The sequence below is a fragment of the Prionailurus bengalensis genome, chromosome A1 (genome assembly GCF_016509475.1).
Source record: "Prionailurus bengalensis isolate Pbe53 chromosome A1, Fcat_Pben_1.1_paternal_pri, whole genome shotgun sequence".
Taxonomy (NCBI): domain Eukaryota; kingdom Metazoa; phylum Chordata; class Mammalia; order Carnivora; family Felidae; genus Prionailurus; species Prionailurus bengalensis.
In genome coordinates this window covers 163,920,500-163,941,800 of record NC_057343.1, presented here as the reverse complement: position 1 = coordinate 163,941,800, position 21,301 = coordinate 163,920,500, and the positions used below count along the sequence as shown (strand labels likewise).

The window sequence follows — 21,301 nt, the reverse complement described above, 5'->3', positions numbered from 1 at the left end:
TGGAAAGTCTAAGATGAGGGTACCCACAGTTTCAGGATCTGGTGAGGCCTATTTCCTGGTTCATAGATAGCCATCTTTTTCTTGTGTCCTCACATGGCAGACAGGTAAGAAAGGGCTTTCTGGGGCATCTTCTTATGAGGGCACTAATCTAATTTGTGAAGGCTCCGCTCTCATGACATAATCAGTTCCAAACATCTCACCTCCTACCATCACACTGGAAACCTACATCCCAGGTTTAAACATAGGAATTTGAGGGGACACAAACATTCGGTGTATAACAAGAACTTATTGCTATAGTAACTGAAAGTCAAGTATGTTCAAAGCAGCCCTGATGGAGACTATTAAACCTACTTAGGCTCTTCCTTAATATGAAAAACACTACACTTCTAGTTGTTTTCTCTACTTGTTTTGTGTTGGTCTCTCTGCAAAGTCTCATTGTCTCTCTCTACAAGTTCTAGCTGATCTGTATAGCTTCTCTTTCATTTACTAATTAGTAATGCTTTTATTTCAATTAGCTAGTAATGATGCTTTTCACTCTCTCAGTTTAGCATATTTCCTTTCTGAAGTCCTCTTCTGATCAATAATTCTCATAAAACAGTTTAATCTTCATGTGTTAGTAACACAAAATTAGGAAGTTTTTCAAAAATCATTTAAACACGGTAGGTAGAGTGGAGGCCCACAGGACTGTCCCAGATTTGATAAATCTCTGGGAGGACTTGCTGGACTTAGCATACAATCATATTCATAGCTGTGAATTATTACAGGGAGGGATGCCAAGGAAAATCAGCAAAGGGAAAAGTACAGACAAAAACCAGGTACAAGCTTCGAAGATTTAGCTTCCTCCTAGTGGAGCCAGACAGTTCACAATTGATTCTGCCAGCAAGGAGTTTGAAATGTTTTCTACCAGTTAAGTTCATTAGAGGTTCAATGTCCAAGGATTTTATTGGGGGTTGATCATGTAGGGACCCTTTGCCTTGCATGTATTAAAAGTTCTAGACTCTTAAAAGGAATACAAGTGGTCAGCAAAACAATATTGTTTGTACAGTGTAGGTGCAGTCAGGCAGGCACCCTAATTAGGGAATGGTGGCATCCTTCTGGACAGTTAAATAAATCCCAAATGCCAGCCAAGGGCCAGCCTTGCAGACAGGTCTTTCTAGTTAACAGTCACAGGCTGCTATGTTAACTCTTTCTTATACTGTAGGAATTTATCAAATGGTAATTTTTGAGAGCAAAGGAAAACAACAGAAGTAACAAAACTGGGAAACACATTTTATCTCTTTATGTTAAGGAAAATATGAACACTTAATTATAGTATCTTATATACCTGATTTTTTTTTTTCAATTTCAGATAACCAGTATTTTTTAGTGGGTATTTAAGTTTTGTTGTGTGAAAAACTTCCTTTTTTATGCTTTTTATCTCTTTTTATTTCCCCATTTCCAAAATCTTCCTCCTTTCTTTCTTTCTTTTAAAACAGTATCTATTTTTGGTATCATACATTATTCTATGAAACAAATTTTATACATAACAAGGCAAAAAGGGGCAAAAAGAAAATCAAAATTTGCTACCTTTTAGAGTGAATTAAAAAAAGTAGTTAATGTAACATCTCAATCCTTACAATCTTTTCCAGGCCAATCACCCTTTATTCCCTTATTTCTTTGATGCTTTCATTGGGTTAACAATCTTTGTTCTTTAATTCCAACTTTTTAATTCATTTAATGTTATTTTGTGTTTAAATCTTTCATCTTAACATGTGCAAAACATATTTGCTCTATGTTCTTATTTCTTAGCCTTTTTTCTTTCTTTTTGATAATTTAATGTTTGTTATTTCATTTCTTCGCTTTTATCAATTTCCTCCTTTTATCAATATCCTTTACTGTTCATCTACTAATGACCTTATACGCAAACTTGATATTATGAAATTCTGAAATTAATTGATATTTTTATCACATTCCTGTTTATCACAAAGGTTCTAGAATTCTTTAAGTAAAATTTTTTTTAACGCTTTCCCTGATAAATATTTTCACTGGGAATAGATAACTAGTTGACCATTGATTTTTTTTTTCAGTACTTTAAAAATACTGTTTCTTTGTCTTTTCACTTCCAATGTTTCTTATATATGTTTGCATTTTTAAGATTTTTCTGTTTGATATGATTTTCTTCAGTTTTACTTATATGATGTGTATAGGTGCAAAATTCCTTTTATTTAACTTGTTTTGGATTTATATGACTTGGATTTACATGTTTTGGATTTACATGTTGTTTTGTACTTTCATTGGCTTTAGGATATTTCCTATAATTATTTATTTAAATATAACTTCTTTCCTATTATCTCCTCTCCTAGAACTCCAATTACATGTATGCTAAGCCTTTTTTTTTTAATGCATTCTTCATCTCTTACTCTTTTCTGTATTTTTTATCCTTTGTTTTTATTTTTTGTGCTTCTCGATAAATATTTACTGACTTAATTGTATTTTCCAGTTGGTAATCTTCAGTTCTGAGGAATCTGTTGTGGATCTCTTTCATTTCACTTTGACAAAGGTGTTTTATACTTGTACCACTTTTCTCCAAACCCCACTCTGTCTTTTAATAAACTCCCAATCTCTGATATATTTGGGAACACTGCAGTCTGGGATGCCCTTTATCTGACTTCGCAGGTTGAGTTTATTTGAAGCAAAGCTGTATTTACTTTGTGAGCAAGTCTATTTGTAATTCACCCTTACTTTTAGAGTATAGCCTCCTAGGTGCCAATGTAAAACGTAGGGTAGAGGAAGTTAATAACTTCCAAGTTAGGGGCCCTGAACTACAACTTCGGTTTCCCTCCTTCCCAGACACTGCCAAGGATTGCTAACCCCCAGTGTCTCTTGTAGAATCAGCCACTATATGTAGGAAAAAAATCAGTCCCATTTTTTTAGATGTCCCTCTTCAGAATCTTGACTCTGGTCCTTCAGAATTCTTATATGTTTCCAGATCATCTTGCATGGCTTCTACTTTGGAGACTTGGTCAAGTATATAAGTCATTTTTGCCATTGACACATGCTTAGCTTTGGATATGTTATATTTTGTTCTTTTGTATATGACAATGAGAATCTCAGCAATTAATAAAAAATTCAGAAAGTGGTAATATATGAAGATACTAATGTACACATCTTTTTTGGTAAAAATTTAAATGTTATGTATGGCAAAAATTTAAGTATCAGAGAAATAAGGTTAGTTTAATTCTGCTTCAAGTTAAAGTGGAAGATTCACTAAGTGCAGGAATTTAAATTAATGGCTTACTTTTATGAAACAGACTAATGACCAGATCCAGGTTTTAAAATCAGCTGCTGTAGTGCAAAATACAGATTGCTTTTGGAGTGTCTACACAATAGAAAAGGCTTCTCATTTCACATCATTTTTTCCATAAGAATTGTGAACAGTAGCTAATATCACCATCCACAAAGGGTAGTAGTAGATGCACTACCTCTGCCACCAAGTAATGTAATGTAACTTTCCATGAATTTATAGTTGTTAGATTTATTGCGATTATTGCAGTCTAACAATTTATACACTGAATTACGTAAATATTTATATTTAAAATGTTTTATATTTATTTTTAAAATATTTTTTAAGCTGTTTGACTTGACAAGTACTATTCAATGGTATTTTTTTACTGAAAATGTGTAATTTTGGTGTAATTCTAATCATTTCATGATTTTTCTAGTGTAAAATATTTGTCTTCACTGCTGTAAGCTTTTCAAAGCACAATTGTACAGTTGACTGTCTTCAATGTCTTTGTTCTTCCAGGAATTGGCTATTCTATGTCAGTACTAGGCCCTGCTATTGGTTATGTGTTGGGAGGACAGCTGCTAAGCATGTACATTGATGTGAACATGGGACAAAGGCAAGGCGACATCTCTTTTTCTTTTATATGTTTATTTTATTTTAATAATGTTAACATCATAGAACGTTTTCAAAGAATTTCCTCAGATAGCATGAGGGATTTTTCAGGAAACAGAATTGAATACACACAATATTTATATAATACTTTATCTGCACTTCATGAATTAATGCCATACCACCCCTTAGTATAATAAATTTATTCATAAATAAGGATGGTTAATAGTCATCTTAAAATTTTCAAAATACACCTCTAGGACTTCATGCATTGCTCAGAATGAAGAATTTAATCAAAATTAGTTGTGCTTTTAGTAGATTTAGCTGGATGTAGATAGCCTGAAAAGTCTCAAAAGTCTATGATTCTCAAACTAAGTGCTGTAGTAGCTTTGATATGGTCATAAGAATTGCAATTGTGTGGTTTCAGCTCTGGCCATAGAGGATAATAAGAGGTAATACTTATTTATCCCATACTATTTTCTATAGTTTTTTATAGGTTTTGTGTGTTACATTATTTTACATACTTCTTCATTTAATTCTCTTAATAATCCTATAAGGTAGTTGATATACAGAGGTTGTTAAGTGGCTAAGACATAAATCCAAGTAGACCTTTGACTCCCAAATCTTCCTTTTAACCACTGAGTTACCTTCTCTTTTTCCGGAATATAGAGAAGTCAGTAACCTTTGGTGAGTTCACATTTTCTCATTTTACCACTAGGAATCAAAACTGCGCAATCCTTTGTGTAACTGTGAGTAATGAATAGAAAATGTGGTCATGGATATGTGATTTGCTCTTTGAGCTGTTAGTCCCAGGTTAATTTTTAGAAACTAAATAAGAAGATGTGCAGATGAAGTCCTTGAAACAGAGAACTGGGTTTTTAAGAAAGGTTTTAAATTTCAGTGGAGAATTACATGAGTTGTAGTAATGGTGTGTTTGGGAGGGAAACCTTTTTTTTTTTTTTTTTTTTTTAAGTAGGCTCCATGCCCAGCATGGAGCCCAGTGTAGGGCTTGAACTCATGACTCTGAGATCAAGGCCTGAGCTGAGATCAAGAGTTGGACCTTCAATTGACTGAGCCACCCAGGAGCCCCAGAAATATCTTGATCTAAAATGATGGGAACTGTTATAAAACTTAAGAAATTACTTTAAGAAGAACTTTACAGTCGGACAGAGAAAGACAAATACTATACAATTTCATATATATGTAAAATCTAAAAAAAAACCCAAACAAACAAACAAACAAACAAAAAAATAAGCCCATAGATGCAGAGAACAAATTTGTGGCTACCATTTGGATATGTTATATGTTATAGGTGAGGGATGGGTGAAATGGGTAAAGGGAGTCAAAAGGTACAAGCTTACAGTTATAAATGAGTCATGGGATGTAATATACAACACGATGACTATAGTTAGTAATACTGTACTGAATATTGGAAAGTTGCTAAGACAGTAAATCTTGTAAGTTCTCAAAACAAGAAAAATACTTCTGCAGCTAAGATGTTAGACTTAATGTGATCATTTTGTAATATATGGTAATATCACATTATATTGTATACCTGAAACTAATATAATATTGTATGCCAGTTACACCTCAATAAATAAATAAATAAATAAAATGAATTTTATGTTTAAGTGAATGCCTTAAGACACAGTGTATGTGCTTTTAACACAGATCAGTGATTTGTTATAAGATGTATTCAATATAGTTGAGAAGAAAAACTTAGCCAAATTAGGTAGTTTAGAAATTCTATGTATGCTTTCAGATATTTAGCATATATATATTTACTCTTAAATATTTTACACTTTTATGTCATAGTGCCATTTTGATATACTTTGTAAACCATTATTATAGTTTTCATTTATGCCTGCTTTCTGTTGTCTGATTCATCACAGTGACTCTGCTTTAAATGTTGAATGTTGTAATAATATTCCCCTATATATGTACTTGAATTACAAAGTATAGTTATCATAACTAAATTTTAGTGAACAAGGTAAAGTTGACTTTTACATTTTGTTTTTCTGTTGTATAGCATAGATATTACTGAAGATGATCCACGATGGCTGGGGGCATGGTGGATTGGATTTCTTCTGTGTTGGCTCTTTGCTTGGTCTTTGATAATTCCTTTTTTATGCTTCCCAAAACATTTACCAGGTATTCATTTTTGTTAAAATCAAAGAGTTTTATTCCAATTCTAGGCCAACTGTTGCTTTTTGTATAGTTGATAAGAACCCTAGAAAATTCATTGTTCTATAGAATTTCAGTTGTCTGCCTATGCAAACTTTTTTTTTTTCAATTTTTTTTCAATGTTTACTTATTTTTGGGACAGAGAGAGACAGAGCATGAACGGGGGAGGGGCAGAGAGAGGGAGACACAGAATCAGAAACAGGCTCCAGGCTCTGAGCCATCAGCCCAGAGCCCGACGCGGGGCTTGAATTCACGGGCCGCGAGATCGTGACCTGGCTGAAGTCGGACGCTTAACCGACTGCGCCACCCAGGCGCCCCTGCCTATGCAAACTTTTGAACATTTGTCTTTAGGAAATACTGGGTAGCAATCTTAATACTTATGGTTTTCCTTTATTTCCAGTTAATAAAATCAATAAAACTGTACATAGGCACTTTCTTACTGTATACTTAACTAAATTTGTTTTCTGTGTGTTGTCTGGAATCTTGCTTTATGTATATGCAAAGTACAAGTATCTTTCAAACTATTAGTTTGTATTCAGTTACTCACTACCCAATAATTAATCTGCCTTAAATCATTGATGTTATTTGTTGATGAGAGAACAAGTACTTTTTTTCCAATTGTCATAAAAGTAATGCTGTAGTATACTCATTTTTCACCATATTTCAATATTAGACAGTTTGTCCAAAAAGAAAAGATTAATAGAAAAGAATATCTATCCATTCCCCTTCTCTGGAAAACTTTGCTTCCATATAATCATGTAGTTCAAATTATCTATAAAAGTATTTTTCTCTAGGCTGAAGATTAAATTGTTGTTTCTATTACATGTAAAAGGTAGATGATTAACTTTGGGAATGGGCAAAAGAAAAGTTGGCAGAGTAGAAGTAGTTGGTCTCACTGATTCCTGTCTACCCCGGGCCATCCAACTTATAATTCCATGTATTGACTGTTTTCTCAGATTTATTCACAGTACCATTATTAAAAATCAAAGAGACATGATAATACATGGTAAATACTTCATCTGTGAAGCATGTTAGAATTAAAGAGAGTAGGGGCACCTGGGTGGCTCAGTCGGTTAAGCGTATGACTTCAGCTCAGGTCATGATCTCACAGTTCGTGGGTTCAAGCCCCATGTCGGGCTCTGTGCTGACAGCTCAGATCCTGGAGCCTGCTTCGGATTCTATGTCTCCCTCTGTCTCTGCCCTCCCCCCACTCGTGCTCTGTCTCTCTTTCTCTCTCAAAAATAAACATCAAAAAAAATGAAAAAAAAAAGAACTTAAGAGAGTAAAAGAAAAGAACCTCGAACATACATTGTTTAATATATAATGGATGAAAAAGAGAGCCATTCAAAAAGAAGAAAAGAATTTAAGAGATATTTTTATTTTTTTATTTTATTTTATTTTTTAACGTTTATTTGTTTTTGAGACCAAGAGAGACAGAGCATGAACGGGGGAGGGTCAGAGAGAGGGAGACACAGAATCCGAAACAGGCTCCAGGCTCTGAGCTGTCAGCACAGAGCCCAACGTGGGGCTCGAACTCACGGGCTATGAGATCATGACCTGAGTCGAAGTCGGCCACTTAACCGACTGAACCACCCAGGCGCCCCTAAGAGATATTTTTAAATAAAGAGGATAAATATATCGTTGGAACAGAATTGTCTCATCTTAATTTTTAGACTGGTTGGAACTTCCTTAGCTGATAGTAATAATTCTAGCTCTCAGAAAAAATTATATACGTAAAGGTTTGTGCAATTTTGTTGACAGAGGAACTGGCTTCTTATGTTATGGTTTTATAAACTTGTAGAAGTGGGTGTCAGTTAATAAGTAAGCATTTCCAAACTCAACACCCTCAAAACAAATAATCTAGTGAAAAAATGGGGCAAATAAACAGTTTTCCAAAGAAGACATCCATATGGCAAACAGATACCTGAAAAGATGCTTAAAAGCACTCATCATCAGGGAAATGCAAATCAAAACCACAATGAGATACAACATCACACCAGTCAGAATGGCTAAAATTAACAAAACAAGAAAGAAGTATTGGCAAGTATAGGGAGAAAGGGGAACCCGTTGCACTGTTGGTGGGAATGCAAACTGGTGTAGCCACTCTGGAAAACAGTGTGGAGGTTCCTCAAAAAAATTAAAAACAGAATTCCCCTACAACCCAGCAATTGCACTACTAGGAATTTATCCAAAGGATACAAAAATGCTGATTTGAAGGGGCACATGCACCCCAATATTTATAGTAGTGCTGTCAACAATAGCCAAAGTTTGGAAAGAGCCCTAAAGTACATCAACTGATGAATGGATTAAGAAGATGTGGTATGTATGTATGCATATATATATATATATATACACACACACACACACACACACAATGTATACACACACACACACACACACACACACACACACACACACACTGGAATAGAATACTACTCAGGGATGAAAAAGAATGAAATGTTGCCATTTGCAACAACATGGATGAGAAAGATATCACATGATTATCACTCAGAGAAAGATATCACATGATTTAACTCATGTGGAATGTTGGAAAATTAAGAGATGATCATAGGGGAAGGGAAGGAAAAATAAGATAAAAACAGAGGGAGGCAAACCATAAGAGACTCTTAAATACAGAGCACAAACTAAGGGTTGATGGGGGTGGGGCAGGTGGGATAAATGGGTGATGGGCATTAAGGAAGGCACTTGTTGGAATGAGCACTGGGTGTTATATGTAAGTGATGAATTGCTGGGTTCTACTCCTGAACCCAAGACTACACTGTAGGTTAACTAACTTCAGAATAAAAAATTAAAAAAAAATTAAAAGTAAGCATTAAAAAAATGAAGAATGAAGTGATAGAAGAAGTACATTTACTGTTTTTTTAGGTACAGCAAAAATTCAAGGTGAAAGAATTTCCCAGACTCACCAGGATAAGAGTAGTTCCTTAAAAGACACCGAGGAGAGTTTTGGAACAAGCTTTAAAGATTTTCCAGCTGCCCTAAAGGTAAAATAACACTATACACATACATGCTTGCTCTCTCTCTCTCTCTCTCTCTCTCTCACTCACACACACACACACACACACATATACACACACACCCTCCTCCACATATATAGGTAGATATTTATATTATATATACATATAAATAAGTATATATATACATATTTTCACAATGCATTTTTGCTTACTTATTATAATTCTAGCTCTTATAAATAAATAACTCCTCAGATTTAATTTTATTATGCTTTGAGTAAATGAGAACTATTCCAGGATAGAATGGTTGAAAGAACATGAGTTGTCTTAATGACAATATCAATATTCAGTGGTTTCTCTTTAGCACTATAGTTCATTATTCCATGCCACTTCCTTTATGTAATAGATCAGTTATCACTAAATTATAAATATATATTAGAGAATGTCTAACCAGTATTTTTCCCTTGTGAAATAGGTGGCAGTTAGTGGTTACTTGGTTTGAATTTGAGATTAAAGAAACAAGTGTTATGGTCTGTTCTGTTGTATTTGCACAGAAAAACATTCTTTCATTTAGCATCATAGAAGTTTTGTACATACAGGACTTTGTAATTTTACCTTTTCAAGATTTGAAATTATTTCCTTCTCAATCATTTTCATTTTCTTCCTTAAATGAAAGCCTGAAATGTTTTTAATTGATTTATCTTACCTTTTAACTCTATTCCCTCCCATGCAGGCACATTCTTGTGTTTTTCTGACATTGTTCATGATTTTTTTTTTAATTTTTTTTTCCCCAACGTTTTTTATTTATTTTTGGGACAGAGAGAGACAGAGCATGAACAGGGGAGGGGTAGAGAGAGAGGGAGACACAGAATCGGAAACAGCTCCAGGCTCTGAGCCATCAGCCCAGAGCCCGACGCGGGGCTCGAACTCCCGGACCGCGAGATCGTGACCTGGCTGAAGTCGGACGCTTAACCGACTGCGCCACCCAGGCGCCCCTGTTCATGATTTTTAATCCCAACAACGATTTTCTTTTGTAATAGTTATGTTCTATGTCATATATTTCTATTTATTTTATAAATTGTTATGTATATTACCATTTTTATGTATATTACTGCTTTTTTTTTATTCTTATGGTTTCATGCTTTGAGGTCTCAATTCTGATTCAGATCCCTCTGGATTCAGTATTTTATTGCTAGTTTTCCTCAGACAGAGTAGCATCTAAGTATCCTTGAATACTGAATGATATTTCTGACTAAATGGACCTTTTCTGATCATACTCTTTTAGTCCCAGAATTCTGTGGATGTTATCTTACTCTTTTCTAGTTAAATGTGTTGTGGTTGAGAAGTTACATCCAAGTTAGTATGATTCATTTTTATTTCTATCTATCTTTGATTTCAGGCAATATATTAGGTTATGCCTAAGTATGTGTTTTTTTTTTCCCCATTAATTCTTGCTAGAAATCCATTATCTTTTTAAACCTGAAGATTTAAATGTTTTCTGCCATTATTATTTTTTAAAAATTATTGAATGTTTTCATTCAGGTACTTTTCTCTTTTTTGTCACTACTATTATTCTTAAGTTAGATCATCTGGATCTAACTTCTAACTCTCTCTAACTCTCTTGCCTTGTCTCTTCATGACTCCTGTGAGTGGTTGTGAGTGTGTGTATTTTGCTTGATTTAATTAAATTTTTTTTCACTTAATATTCCAGAAGTATAATTTGGCTTTCACTTTGTGGGCAGATATATTAGATTAATTAATCTCTGTACTCTCCTCTGATAGTTTAAGATTCTGAGAAGTCCAGCAGTGTATCCACCTATTTAAAATTGCTGAACTCTATAACTATCTTAAGTTTCTTAACTAGTGAGTCCTTTACTCATAGAACAATACAAATTTGATACTAAGAGACCATTCTCATCTGTGTTTATAACCAAGTTCTTCATTTAGTAGACATGGGAATTCAAAACATCACACAAGGGGTAGATTTAATGTATGGAAGTTTATCATATACTGGAGAAAACCTTTCCAACCTGGCTTTTACCTCCTTTATCCCATCCTTTGCATATGATAAAGATACAGTCACCCTACTGTTGAATCAATCACCTGTCAATTCTCTAGGTGCTCCACATATAAATTTTCTCAATGTTGTATATATCAAGCTATTAATATTTCATTTTTATGCTGGAGGAAATGCTGAAATTTTACAGATAGTTATACTGTGTTTATTAAAAATTTGCCATTTCATCATGCTGCCATTTTAATGTTGCATTTTGCAGTATAATCATACTTATTCATTTGGTGAACTATATTTTTTCTTTAGAATTTGATGAGGAATACTGTCTTTATGTGTTTAGTTTTTTCAACTTCCTCAGAAGGCTTAATTACTACTGGATTTGCTACATTTTTACCTAAATTTATAGAAAATCAATTTGGATTGTCTTCCAGCTTTGCAGCTACCCTTGGAGGTAAACCATTTTTTTTCTTTGTTCATATTTAATCTAATAATTTTACTTTACTACATTAAATTTTTATTAGAATAATATATCATTTTGGATAGCCACTTCTTGAAATTTAAACTACTGATTTTAAATTTAAACTACTGATTTTGATAAAAGTTTCAGATTTTCTGTTAATAGTCTGTTGTATGAACACGAAATACAGAGGCTGTATAGCTAAAGAGAATATTTGTTGATCTTAATATTCAAAACATTATAAATCACATGATAGCATTTATGTGTTAAAACACTACTGGTGCTTGTTTTTGATGTTTCCCAGTTTGTCATGTGAGTAACTGACTACACCTGTATTCTCACTCTCTCTGTCTTCTTTCTCATCAGGGGCTGTTTTAATTCCTGGAGCTGCTCTTGGTCAGATTTTAGGTGGTGTACTTGTTTCAAAACTCAAAATGACATGTAAAAACACAATGAAGTTTGCTTTGCTCACATCTTTAGTTGCGCTTGTGCTGAGTTTTGTATTTGTTTATGCCAACTGTGAAAATGAGCCTTTTGCCGGTGTGTCTGAATCATATAATGGGTAAATATATTTCAGTACTTTTTGATATTGATATGAGAGTAAAAGCTGTGTGTGTATTTTCAAGTATATGCTTTCTTGAATAAAATAATGAAAAATTGGCTTTTTCGTATATAAGAAGATGTAAGGTTTTTTTTTTTTTTCTTGTTTTGCTGGTTTAAATAATTTGACATCTTATTAAATGTTGGGTGTTTATCTGGAGAGCAGTTGAAGAGTAACTACTCAACTATTCTCTCCTGGGCAATGTATCCTGAACTATGTTCAGGGATACAAAGATTAAAGTAACAGAATCTTTGCCCTGAAAGGACTCACATCCTAGGGAGAATTTCATATGTTGCTATTGATTTAAATCTTTAAAAATGGAGATGGCTCTATGGCGACATTAGTGTATTAGGGGGGTTGAAAATAGTCTGCAGATAAATTAAAATGAAGCTAGTCCTAGGTTATACTAATGATTATTGTTTCCACTTTAGAAGTTCATGGTTATTGTAAAGAAATAAATGACTTCTTGTTATGACCTGTAAACATGTTTCCACCTGTAACTGGTATGACCATTTTATCTTTGTATGTTTACTTTTGCCTTGTATGTTTAGTTTTGAAATCCTAAGGCATCAATTAGTGGATCAGGCAGGAGGATGTTGCATAGTGGTGCATTCATAGCCTGCAGTGTTGCTTTAATTGTTTCACTGAATGTGTTTGAGGCTGGTAAGAGAGATGGTACTCTAGGTCAAGGACTCCACAGTTCTGTAGAGTATGGCATTCCAATAACCTAAATAGAATGTACTTTGTTGGATGAGTTTGCCAGTAACGATTGTGATTTGCAGTTGCTGTCATTCTTTTACATTAATGAGATGCTGAGCATTCTAAAGCAATGTTAAGTTCACCTCTATTACATTTATTCAACATTTTTTTACTACATCCTCTGGCTGAAAAATCCCTGCTCTAAAGGAGTTTGCAATGTAGCAGGAGTGATTGGGAAAAAAACGGTAAATGAACAATGTATTAGGTAATGAGAGACACACAAAGGGCTATGAAATTCAAAAGAAGGAGAGCTTTTCAGTATCCTTTGATTAGATTCAGAAAAAGTTTCATGGTATAACAGAGAAATTGGTTTACATATTTTTTAAGGGTACAAAAAAAGCTATGAGAGTTAAAAATTTGAGAAGAGGGAAAGGCAGAGGGAGTATATTAGGCATAAATGCCTAGTAAAGGCTGGTAGGTTCAGGAACCAGTTCCAATGGGACTTAGGTCATGTTCCTAAATGAAAAAATATCTGGAATGTTGAAAGGTAGGTACAGGTAAGTACTGCAGACCTGACTTTACACCTATAAACTTTACCCAAACGTATCCTGAGAAACCACTTGTTTTTTGTATATTCCTTTTAGAACAGAAAGTTATGGATAGTTTACCACTAGTTTAATTACCTTGAAAGATGAATGATGTGGAGGTGAATCTATTTGCTATTTTCTACTTTAAACAAGAGTTCCTACCAGATAAGCTGTCCTTTGCCTAACCAGAAGGGAAGACAAGAGAGAAGGTGTCAGTTTGAGTTGTGTGTATTTATTTAGATATAAATGGAGATGGAGATAGAGTTTAATGTCGCAGAATAGGTGAGACATTGTAAATTTTTTTTCCTCTGTGGCCTCAAATTCTTTTTTTTTTTAAGTTCATTTATTTATTTTGAGAGAGAGTGTGCGCCCATGTGCTTGAGTGGGGAAGGGGCAGAGAGAGAGGGAGAGAGAGAATCCCAAACAAGCTCCATACTGTCAGTGCAGAGCCTGACACGGGGCTCCAACGCGGGAACTGTGAAGTCATGATCTGAGCAGAAATCAAGAGTTAGACGCTTAACTGAGCCACTCAGGTGCCCCTCAAATTCTTCATGTTAGCTCCGTACACTGCATATTAAAATGTCCATACCGTAGATAGTTTACTCACTATAGCCTCATCCAACAAACACATATATTAAAAAAAAAAGTAGTATATGGAAAGAGAAACAGACTAAGAAGCACAAAACATACCTTGTTAGTTATGAGGAAAAAGAAGTTATGGTTGTTAAATACAGCTTTGCAACTATGAATTAATGAATTAGGCTTATTGATAGGTTCATTTAAAATCCTGTTAAATAGTATATATTAAAAACTTAAGATTGGGGTACCTCGGTGGTTGTCAGTTATGCATCTGACTTCAGCTCAGTTCATGATCTCACCATTTGTGGGTTCAAGCCCTGCATTAGGGTTTTGCACTGACAGCCCAGAACCTGAAGCCTGCTTTGAATTCTGTGTCTCCCTCTCTCTGCCCCTCCCCCACTTGTGCATGCGCACATGTTTTCTCTCTCTCAAAAATGAATGAAACTTTAAAAAAAAACCTTAAGATTAACAATACTAATCATTTCAGAGGGTATTTTTAATATTTGTAATATTTTACATTAATTTATTATTAAATGTTTAATGTGGACACAACAATTGAAAGCAGACTGTCATTTCTAGAAATAAATTAGTTATTAAAGCTTCCTACTGTTCTCATATTGCCTTGACTCTGGGTTTGTTCTGGTAATCAGTGTTGATAATTGTGATTTGTGTTTTACTTTCTACTTAGAACCTTGTGAAATATGAAATACTGTGAAATATGAAACACAGTATTTTTTCTCTATCTGGTCTATAGCGAGAATTGCTTTACTTATCTGAAACAGCACCTTAAAGATGCATACCTATTAAGATGTTATGATAGGTTTAGGGAAATCTTTCCTTACAGTAGAGACATAATTATAGAATAGTTGGGATTCAAATAAGAAATTGACATTTAAATTCTATTATTTGTTATAAATGTGTTGCTCACATATATGGGTGTGTGTGTTTATACACGTGTATATTTTAAATATTCAGGAAATTTTTTTTTCAACGTTTATTTATTTTTGGGACAGAGAGAGACAGAGCATGAACGGGGGAGGGGCAGAGAGAGAGGGAGACACAGAATCGGAAACAGGCTCCAGGCTCTGAGCCATCAGCCCAGAGCCTGACGCGGGGCTCGAACTCACGGACCGCGAGATCGTGACCTGGCTGAAGTCGGACGCTTAACTGACTGCGCCACCCAGGCGCCCCTAAATATTCAGGAAATTTAAAATATGTTATGTATTTTAAAAACAATATGTATATATTAAGAGCATTTAAGAAACTTTTCAAGCATTGACTATTTTTCTAATAATAGTTTCCCCTTTACCTCATGAAATTAACCTTTATAAAATATATAGGCTTAAGTAGTTTATATACACTTAACTAAAAGGAATATATGCTACATTTCTCTGTTTCTACTTAAGTTTGCATCATACTGTCATACACCTTCATGTTCTTAGTAATCACATATTGATAGTGTGAGAATTTTACATTGGAAAAGTTAAGTTTAAAAATGTGTGGACGCCATTTCTAGAATTGAAGGGGTAGTATTTCTGTAGTCCCCTTACTTCTGTATCTATATCGTAAGCTAGTTGTAGGTAGACTATAATGCTTGTTTTTGAGGGTAAAATAGTGCTTGATAAAGAAATCTAGCAGCAGCCTATGGAATTGATTAGAGGAAGAGACTCCAGGCAGAGTAATGAATTATTTACAATTCACTCTTTGATCACCTTTTCTTCCAACTTCCACTGATTTGTTTCCAATTTGTTTTCTCTCCTTTACTCTTTCTTGACTCCTTATTCTCCACCTACCCCTTAAATATCATTTTCCAACATAGCAGTTATTCTCTTATAATCCTTAGATAAATCACTCATTTACTGATTTTGACCTGCAATGGAAAGCAAGGAAGTTAGCTTCATGGTGATGAGGAGGGATTTTATTATCCTTTTCTTTCTGCCCTACCTGCCTGCCTTCCTTTTCCATTTCCTTCTTTCCTCCCTCCCTTTTTCTATTCATTTCTTTTAGATATGTTTCCATCACTTTGAGTAGAGTCTAGCACAATATTGGAGCTTACTATGTATTCATGAAATAAATGGACACTTGAGACCTCTACTCTCTTGCTCTATGCTCCTTATATGGCTAATCTTATCATTATCATGGTTTCAGCCACATTTATATGCAAACAATATTAGATATCTAGCTCCAGGCTATATTTCTTCACCAAATTCTGATACTCTTAAACCTCAGTATGTATAAAACCTCATTCATCATGTCCTCCCCAAACTAGTTCTCTTTTTCTACCAAAACACCAAGTTAGACAGTATGTGGTATGGGTGTGTGTGTTTATACACGTGTATATTTTAAATATTCAGGAAATTTAAAATGTGTTATGTATTTTAAAAACAATATGTATATATTAAGAGCATTTAATAAACTTTTCAAGCATTGACTATTTTTCTAATAATAGTTTCTTGACTCTTTTGTCCTATACCCATCTTCAAACACCAAATCTTACCCCCAATATTTTAGATGATTCGACATCCAGAATCAGCCAAAATATTTCCCAAATCTGTCTCCTTTAATCAAATGTTCTATTTTGGTTCTCTACTGTTTGGCATATTATAACTGGTCTCCTTCCTTCACATTTATACTCTGCATCACTCCTGGCATTATTTCTCTAAGATGTGCTTTTGACAGTGTCACTTTCCAGTGTAAAAATACTTTGATTACCTTTTCAAAAATAGGTTAAAACCCATTGTTTTTTTAACAGGTCGATAAGGCCTTCATGTAAAGACTTTCTCAGGTAGTAGCTCCTAAAGACTCTCACCTAAACTTCAGCTTGTCCTTCAGTGCTTCTAAAGTACACTTTGCAAATACCTGTAACCATGTTCACCATATTAGTGTATAATTTTCTGTGTCTATCTCTACTCCTAGACTGAAATCTTTGAGGACAGCAACTACTTTACTCAGCTGTATTCCTGATACCTAGCACAGGGCCTAGCATTTGCTCAATGTTTATTGGTTGAATGGATGAACAAACAGGGATTGGAGAAGTATCTTTGGTTAGGGTAACCCTAACAATAACATAACGATGTTATCAAAGATATTGCATCCTATTAAAAGGCAGCATGGAACAAAACTGAGCCTGGGAACCAGGAATATTTGGTGAAGATAGAAAGCTTAATCTCTCTGGGCCCTAGTTTTCCCACTGATAAAATGAGTATGAGTATTTTGAAAACCATTATTTTATTCATTCTTGTAGATGTAAAATTTTCCGCACTCTAGGGAAATTTAGCAATGTCTGGAGACATTTTAGTTATCATAACTGAGGGATACTACTAGCATCTAATGGGTAGAGGCCAGGGATGCTGCTAGGCATCCTATAATCCACAAAAGCAGCACTCCCTCCCTGCTACCCCTTCAAAGAATAATGTAGTACCTAATGAGAAACCCTGCTTTATTTGCTTACTCTGCCTGTTTTTCTTATCACTGAGACACATTGTATTATATAAGTATTGTTTATGCTGACTCTCTCTCCCACAAGAAATTAAATTTTGTGTGAAAAGGCAGACATTTGATTTGTTTTATTCATTCAGTAATTAAGTATGTGTTGAGTGAGTAAATAAATGACTGAAGGGCAAGATCTAACAATGCTTCTGAAGAGTTCATTAAAAGTTACAATATAGATAATTTGCCTCATTTCATTTCTTGATGACAGGACAGGAGAACTGGGAAACTTGACTGCTCCTTGTAATGCCGATTGTAACTGCTTTCAATCATATTATTATCCTGTCTGTGGAGGAGATGGGGTCCAGTATTTCTCTCCCTGCTTTGCAGGTTGTAAAAATTCTCTTTTAAAAAGACAGCCAAAGGTAACTTGGGTCTTCTGCTTTACCTTAATGAGGTAGTGTGTTTGTACATTTATGGATGACCTTCTTTGTCCTTCTAGTGGAGTTATGTAGTACCTGTCTGTTCTTCCCTTGCTGGCCCACCTCCTTCATTCAGAAGCCAGCATAAAGTTTCAGTCAAAGTTAGATGGATAAACTTTAGCGATTTGCTGTACAACATTGTATGTATTGTCAACAATAATGTATTACACACTTTAAATTTGTTAAGAGGGTAGAGCTCATGCACAGTGTTCTTAATTGTGTGTGTGTGTATGCATATATACATTTTTTGTTTTTTAAAGACCCTAAGCACTCCTGCTGGAAAAGACTCTTCTTCCTTTATATTTCAGATGCATTAAATGTTGAAAAATAAATTTGGCAGTTAATCACCTACATCTTGTTACATCACTTCTATTATAGTAATGAAATATTATTTACCTTTTTACATTGTGTTATTTTCTCAACCATGCTTTATGCCCCTAGAAGTCAGGGAACTTCTTTTCTTACTAATTACAGTGTATATATTAGAAACATAATAAATATTTATTATTCTTATTTGATGCACCACAGATTCATTTTAAAATGCCCCAAATCATTAATTCTCACATACAAATTTACTTTTAATTCTAGGTTAGAATGCATATTAGTTTACCTAGATATGATTTTTTTAAACAGCTAAATAGTTTAAGAAGATCCAATAGAATTTTATTGTACTATATCTATAATCTAAAGATTTCATCTTAGCTAAATTTAAGAGTTTGGGGAAAAATAGCATTCAGATTATTAGTAGTACATAATATGTTATGGATTAATACGTAATGTGATAACTTTAAAAAGATCTGAGAGAAATATATACTGTGAAATAAGAGACCACAATGAGTAAGATACATAACAATTATGACAAAACAGTACAATCTTGAATATTTGAAATGTAGACTAGTGGAATGGCATTTCTTTTACCATATAAAGATAAGTTTAAGATTGTAAGAAAAGATTTATACATAAATAAGTAGAAAAAGCTAATTGAAAGATTCTATAAAATTACTTCAGATTTCTTCTAAAGCCAACTTGGATGTGTTTGTGTGTGTATGTGTGTGGTTGTATGCATTTATATGTTCATAAACACACACATAAATATATGTGTGCATATACATGTACACATATCTTTAATGATTTTGTGTGTAATAAATACATTAGAAATTTATCTGAACATACTAGGATTTGATCTTCCTGCAGGCTGTGTGAGAATATGAGGAACAATGTACATTTTTTTCCATATTACCTAGCTTATAGATTTTAAAACGATCATCTAAGAACATTGAAAGATGTGTCAAAAAAATATCTGTGGTGAATCATAATAGACCTAACAGACTGGGGTACCATATGTGCAATTTTAATCCATGGGATAAAACTAGATCATTACCATAAAGTACCTATGAAAAATAAATGGCCTCCAGAAGATTTTTAAGATCTCAGGTCTCAGGGTTATCATGCCTTCAAACTAGTAGACATCTGGGCTTCCTTTAGTTTTAAAACAGATTGAGAAAATTAGGTGTTTGTGTTACTTATAAGGGATCAAATTCCACAAATGAGCATGATGCATGTTACAGAATCAGAAGTATCTGAATGATAGGTAACTATTACTTTCAGAGGTAGGTATGTAGGTAGCATTTTCTTGTGTATAAAATATGATTGCTAAGGGCTATTGAATAACTCTAATCAGTAGATTACAACAAAAAGATATTTGTAGATTTTTACTCCCATAACTAAAAATGTTAGACACAAATATTATCCTGCATAAGGAAGCCAGAAAAAGAAAAAAAAAACTTTAATACCCAGAACATACTTGAACTGGTATTGGTTATTTTGATATGATTAATTTGATATTTATATTTTTCCCCAAGTACTGTAATTTCCATCTTAAATAGCAAATTGTCTTCTAGTGATTGTTTAGGAAAAGCAAGTTATTTTGACTTACAAATTTTCTATTTGTTCTGGCTTTTCATGTCTATCTGGTCCATGTCACAACTCATTTTTTCACAGGATTTTTTTCTTATGGAATATTTCAGATAGGCAAAATGCATTGATAATAATACAGTAAATACCTATGCACATTTGTTCACAGAAATATTAGTCTTATATTTTTACACTGACCCAAACAACAAAGCAAATGTTGAGTAAGAGCTAGGTATATTGCAGGTAAAATTGTATACTTTTTTATTTAAGAGAGGTATATAGTTTCATCAAGATATAAAATACTTTTCTCTTAAAATTTTAAAGGCTACATTTCTTCATTATTTGATATATCCAGGTGCTGAGTATGTAATATTCCATTTTGGGAGTGTTGTCTGCATATTTGGATATCCTGTGTCAGTACCACTGGCCTTACATTAGCTTTAGCACTGAAAAAAGGTCTCTGGCCTTTAGAATAAAAAAAGTACTATTTCCCTTTGACTTCTATGGCTCTGTTATGACTTTATTGAGGCCTTAAACTTGTAAAAAGATTTATAGTAAGAATGCAATTGAGCTGTAAAAAAACATTTAAAAAGTAATTATGCCTAACAAACTTCTTAAACTCTGATTTTTTTTTCCTAATGTTTATTTATTGTTGAGAGACAGAGAGACAGAGTGAGGATGGGGGAGGGGAAGAGAGAAAGGAGACACAGAATTTGAAGCAGGTTCCAGGCTCAGAGCTGCCAGCACAGACCCCAATGCGGGGCTTGAACTTGGGAATGGCAAGATCATGACTTAGGCCGAAGTCGGAAGCTTAACCAATTGAGCCATCCAGGCACCCCTAAACTCTGAATTTCTTTCCTACAAAAGTAATAATTGTAATCTTTTAACATGTTACCTTCCAACAGTTCATATTATTAATTTATATGTAAGTATATATTAAATAGTTAATCTTATATATTTATATATAAAATAGCCTTTAGGATAATGAAGCAATAACTTCTAGCTTATCATTGTCATAAATATGTCATCTTAGAAGGGATAGAACTTGCTTTTAGTAAAGCAATTACAGAAAGTTCAGAAGATGATAGTAAAGTTGTTTACTTGAAAGCAACATATTTTTTTCCTAGAGACTTGTGATATATTAGTTAACTTTGCGGTGACATTTGTTAAAATTATAGTGTTTGTCCTTTCAAACTATCGTAGATAGTGTGCTTCTTTACCTTCTATAATGGAAAAGAAAGCAAGAAAATAATTTGAACAAATATGATTTATTAAAAGCAGTCTGGAAGGTGAGGTCAGATAATTGGTATATTCTTGTCCATTTATTTTATAAGTTATGAGTCAGTAATAGCTTACAAGTTGAAGCAGTGAACACTACTCAAATACAGATGATTCTACTTCATAAATGTTGTCCTTTATTTTCACTTAATCTCTTAAGAGTTAATTACTCTTTTGTAGCATTATTTGTTGTTCAAAGATTAAGATTGTGTAAAATGATTGCCATGT

The 21,301-nt window shown here is 33.7% G+C and overlaps 1 protein-coding gene across 1 annotated transcript in view; it reads left to right on the top strand.

The window, feature by feature from the left end:
• Nucleotides 1-21,301, top strand: part of SLCO4C1 (solute carrier organic anion transporter family member 4C1) — a 77,899-nt gene that overhangs the window by 41,184 nt on the left and 15,414 nt on the right. Inside the window, exons 4-9 of the mRNA XM_043594474.1 lie at nucleotides 3,785-3,881; nucleotides 5,904-6,025; nucleotides 8,945-9,063; nucleotides 11,354-11,498; nucleotides 11,871-12,066; nucleotides 17,671-17,824. Of these exons, the coding sequence (XP_043450409.1) occupies nucleotides 3,785-3,881; nucleotides 5,904-6,025; nucleotides 8,945-9,063; nucleotides 11,354-11,498; nucleotides 11,871-12,066; nucleotides 17,671-17,824 (833 nt within the window). The remainder of the gene's footprint in view (nucleotides 1-3,784; nucleotides 3,882-5,903; nucleotides 6,026-8,944; nucleotides 9,064-11,353; nucleotides 11,499-11,870; nucleotides 12,067-17,670; nucleotides 17,825-21,301) is intronic.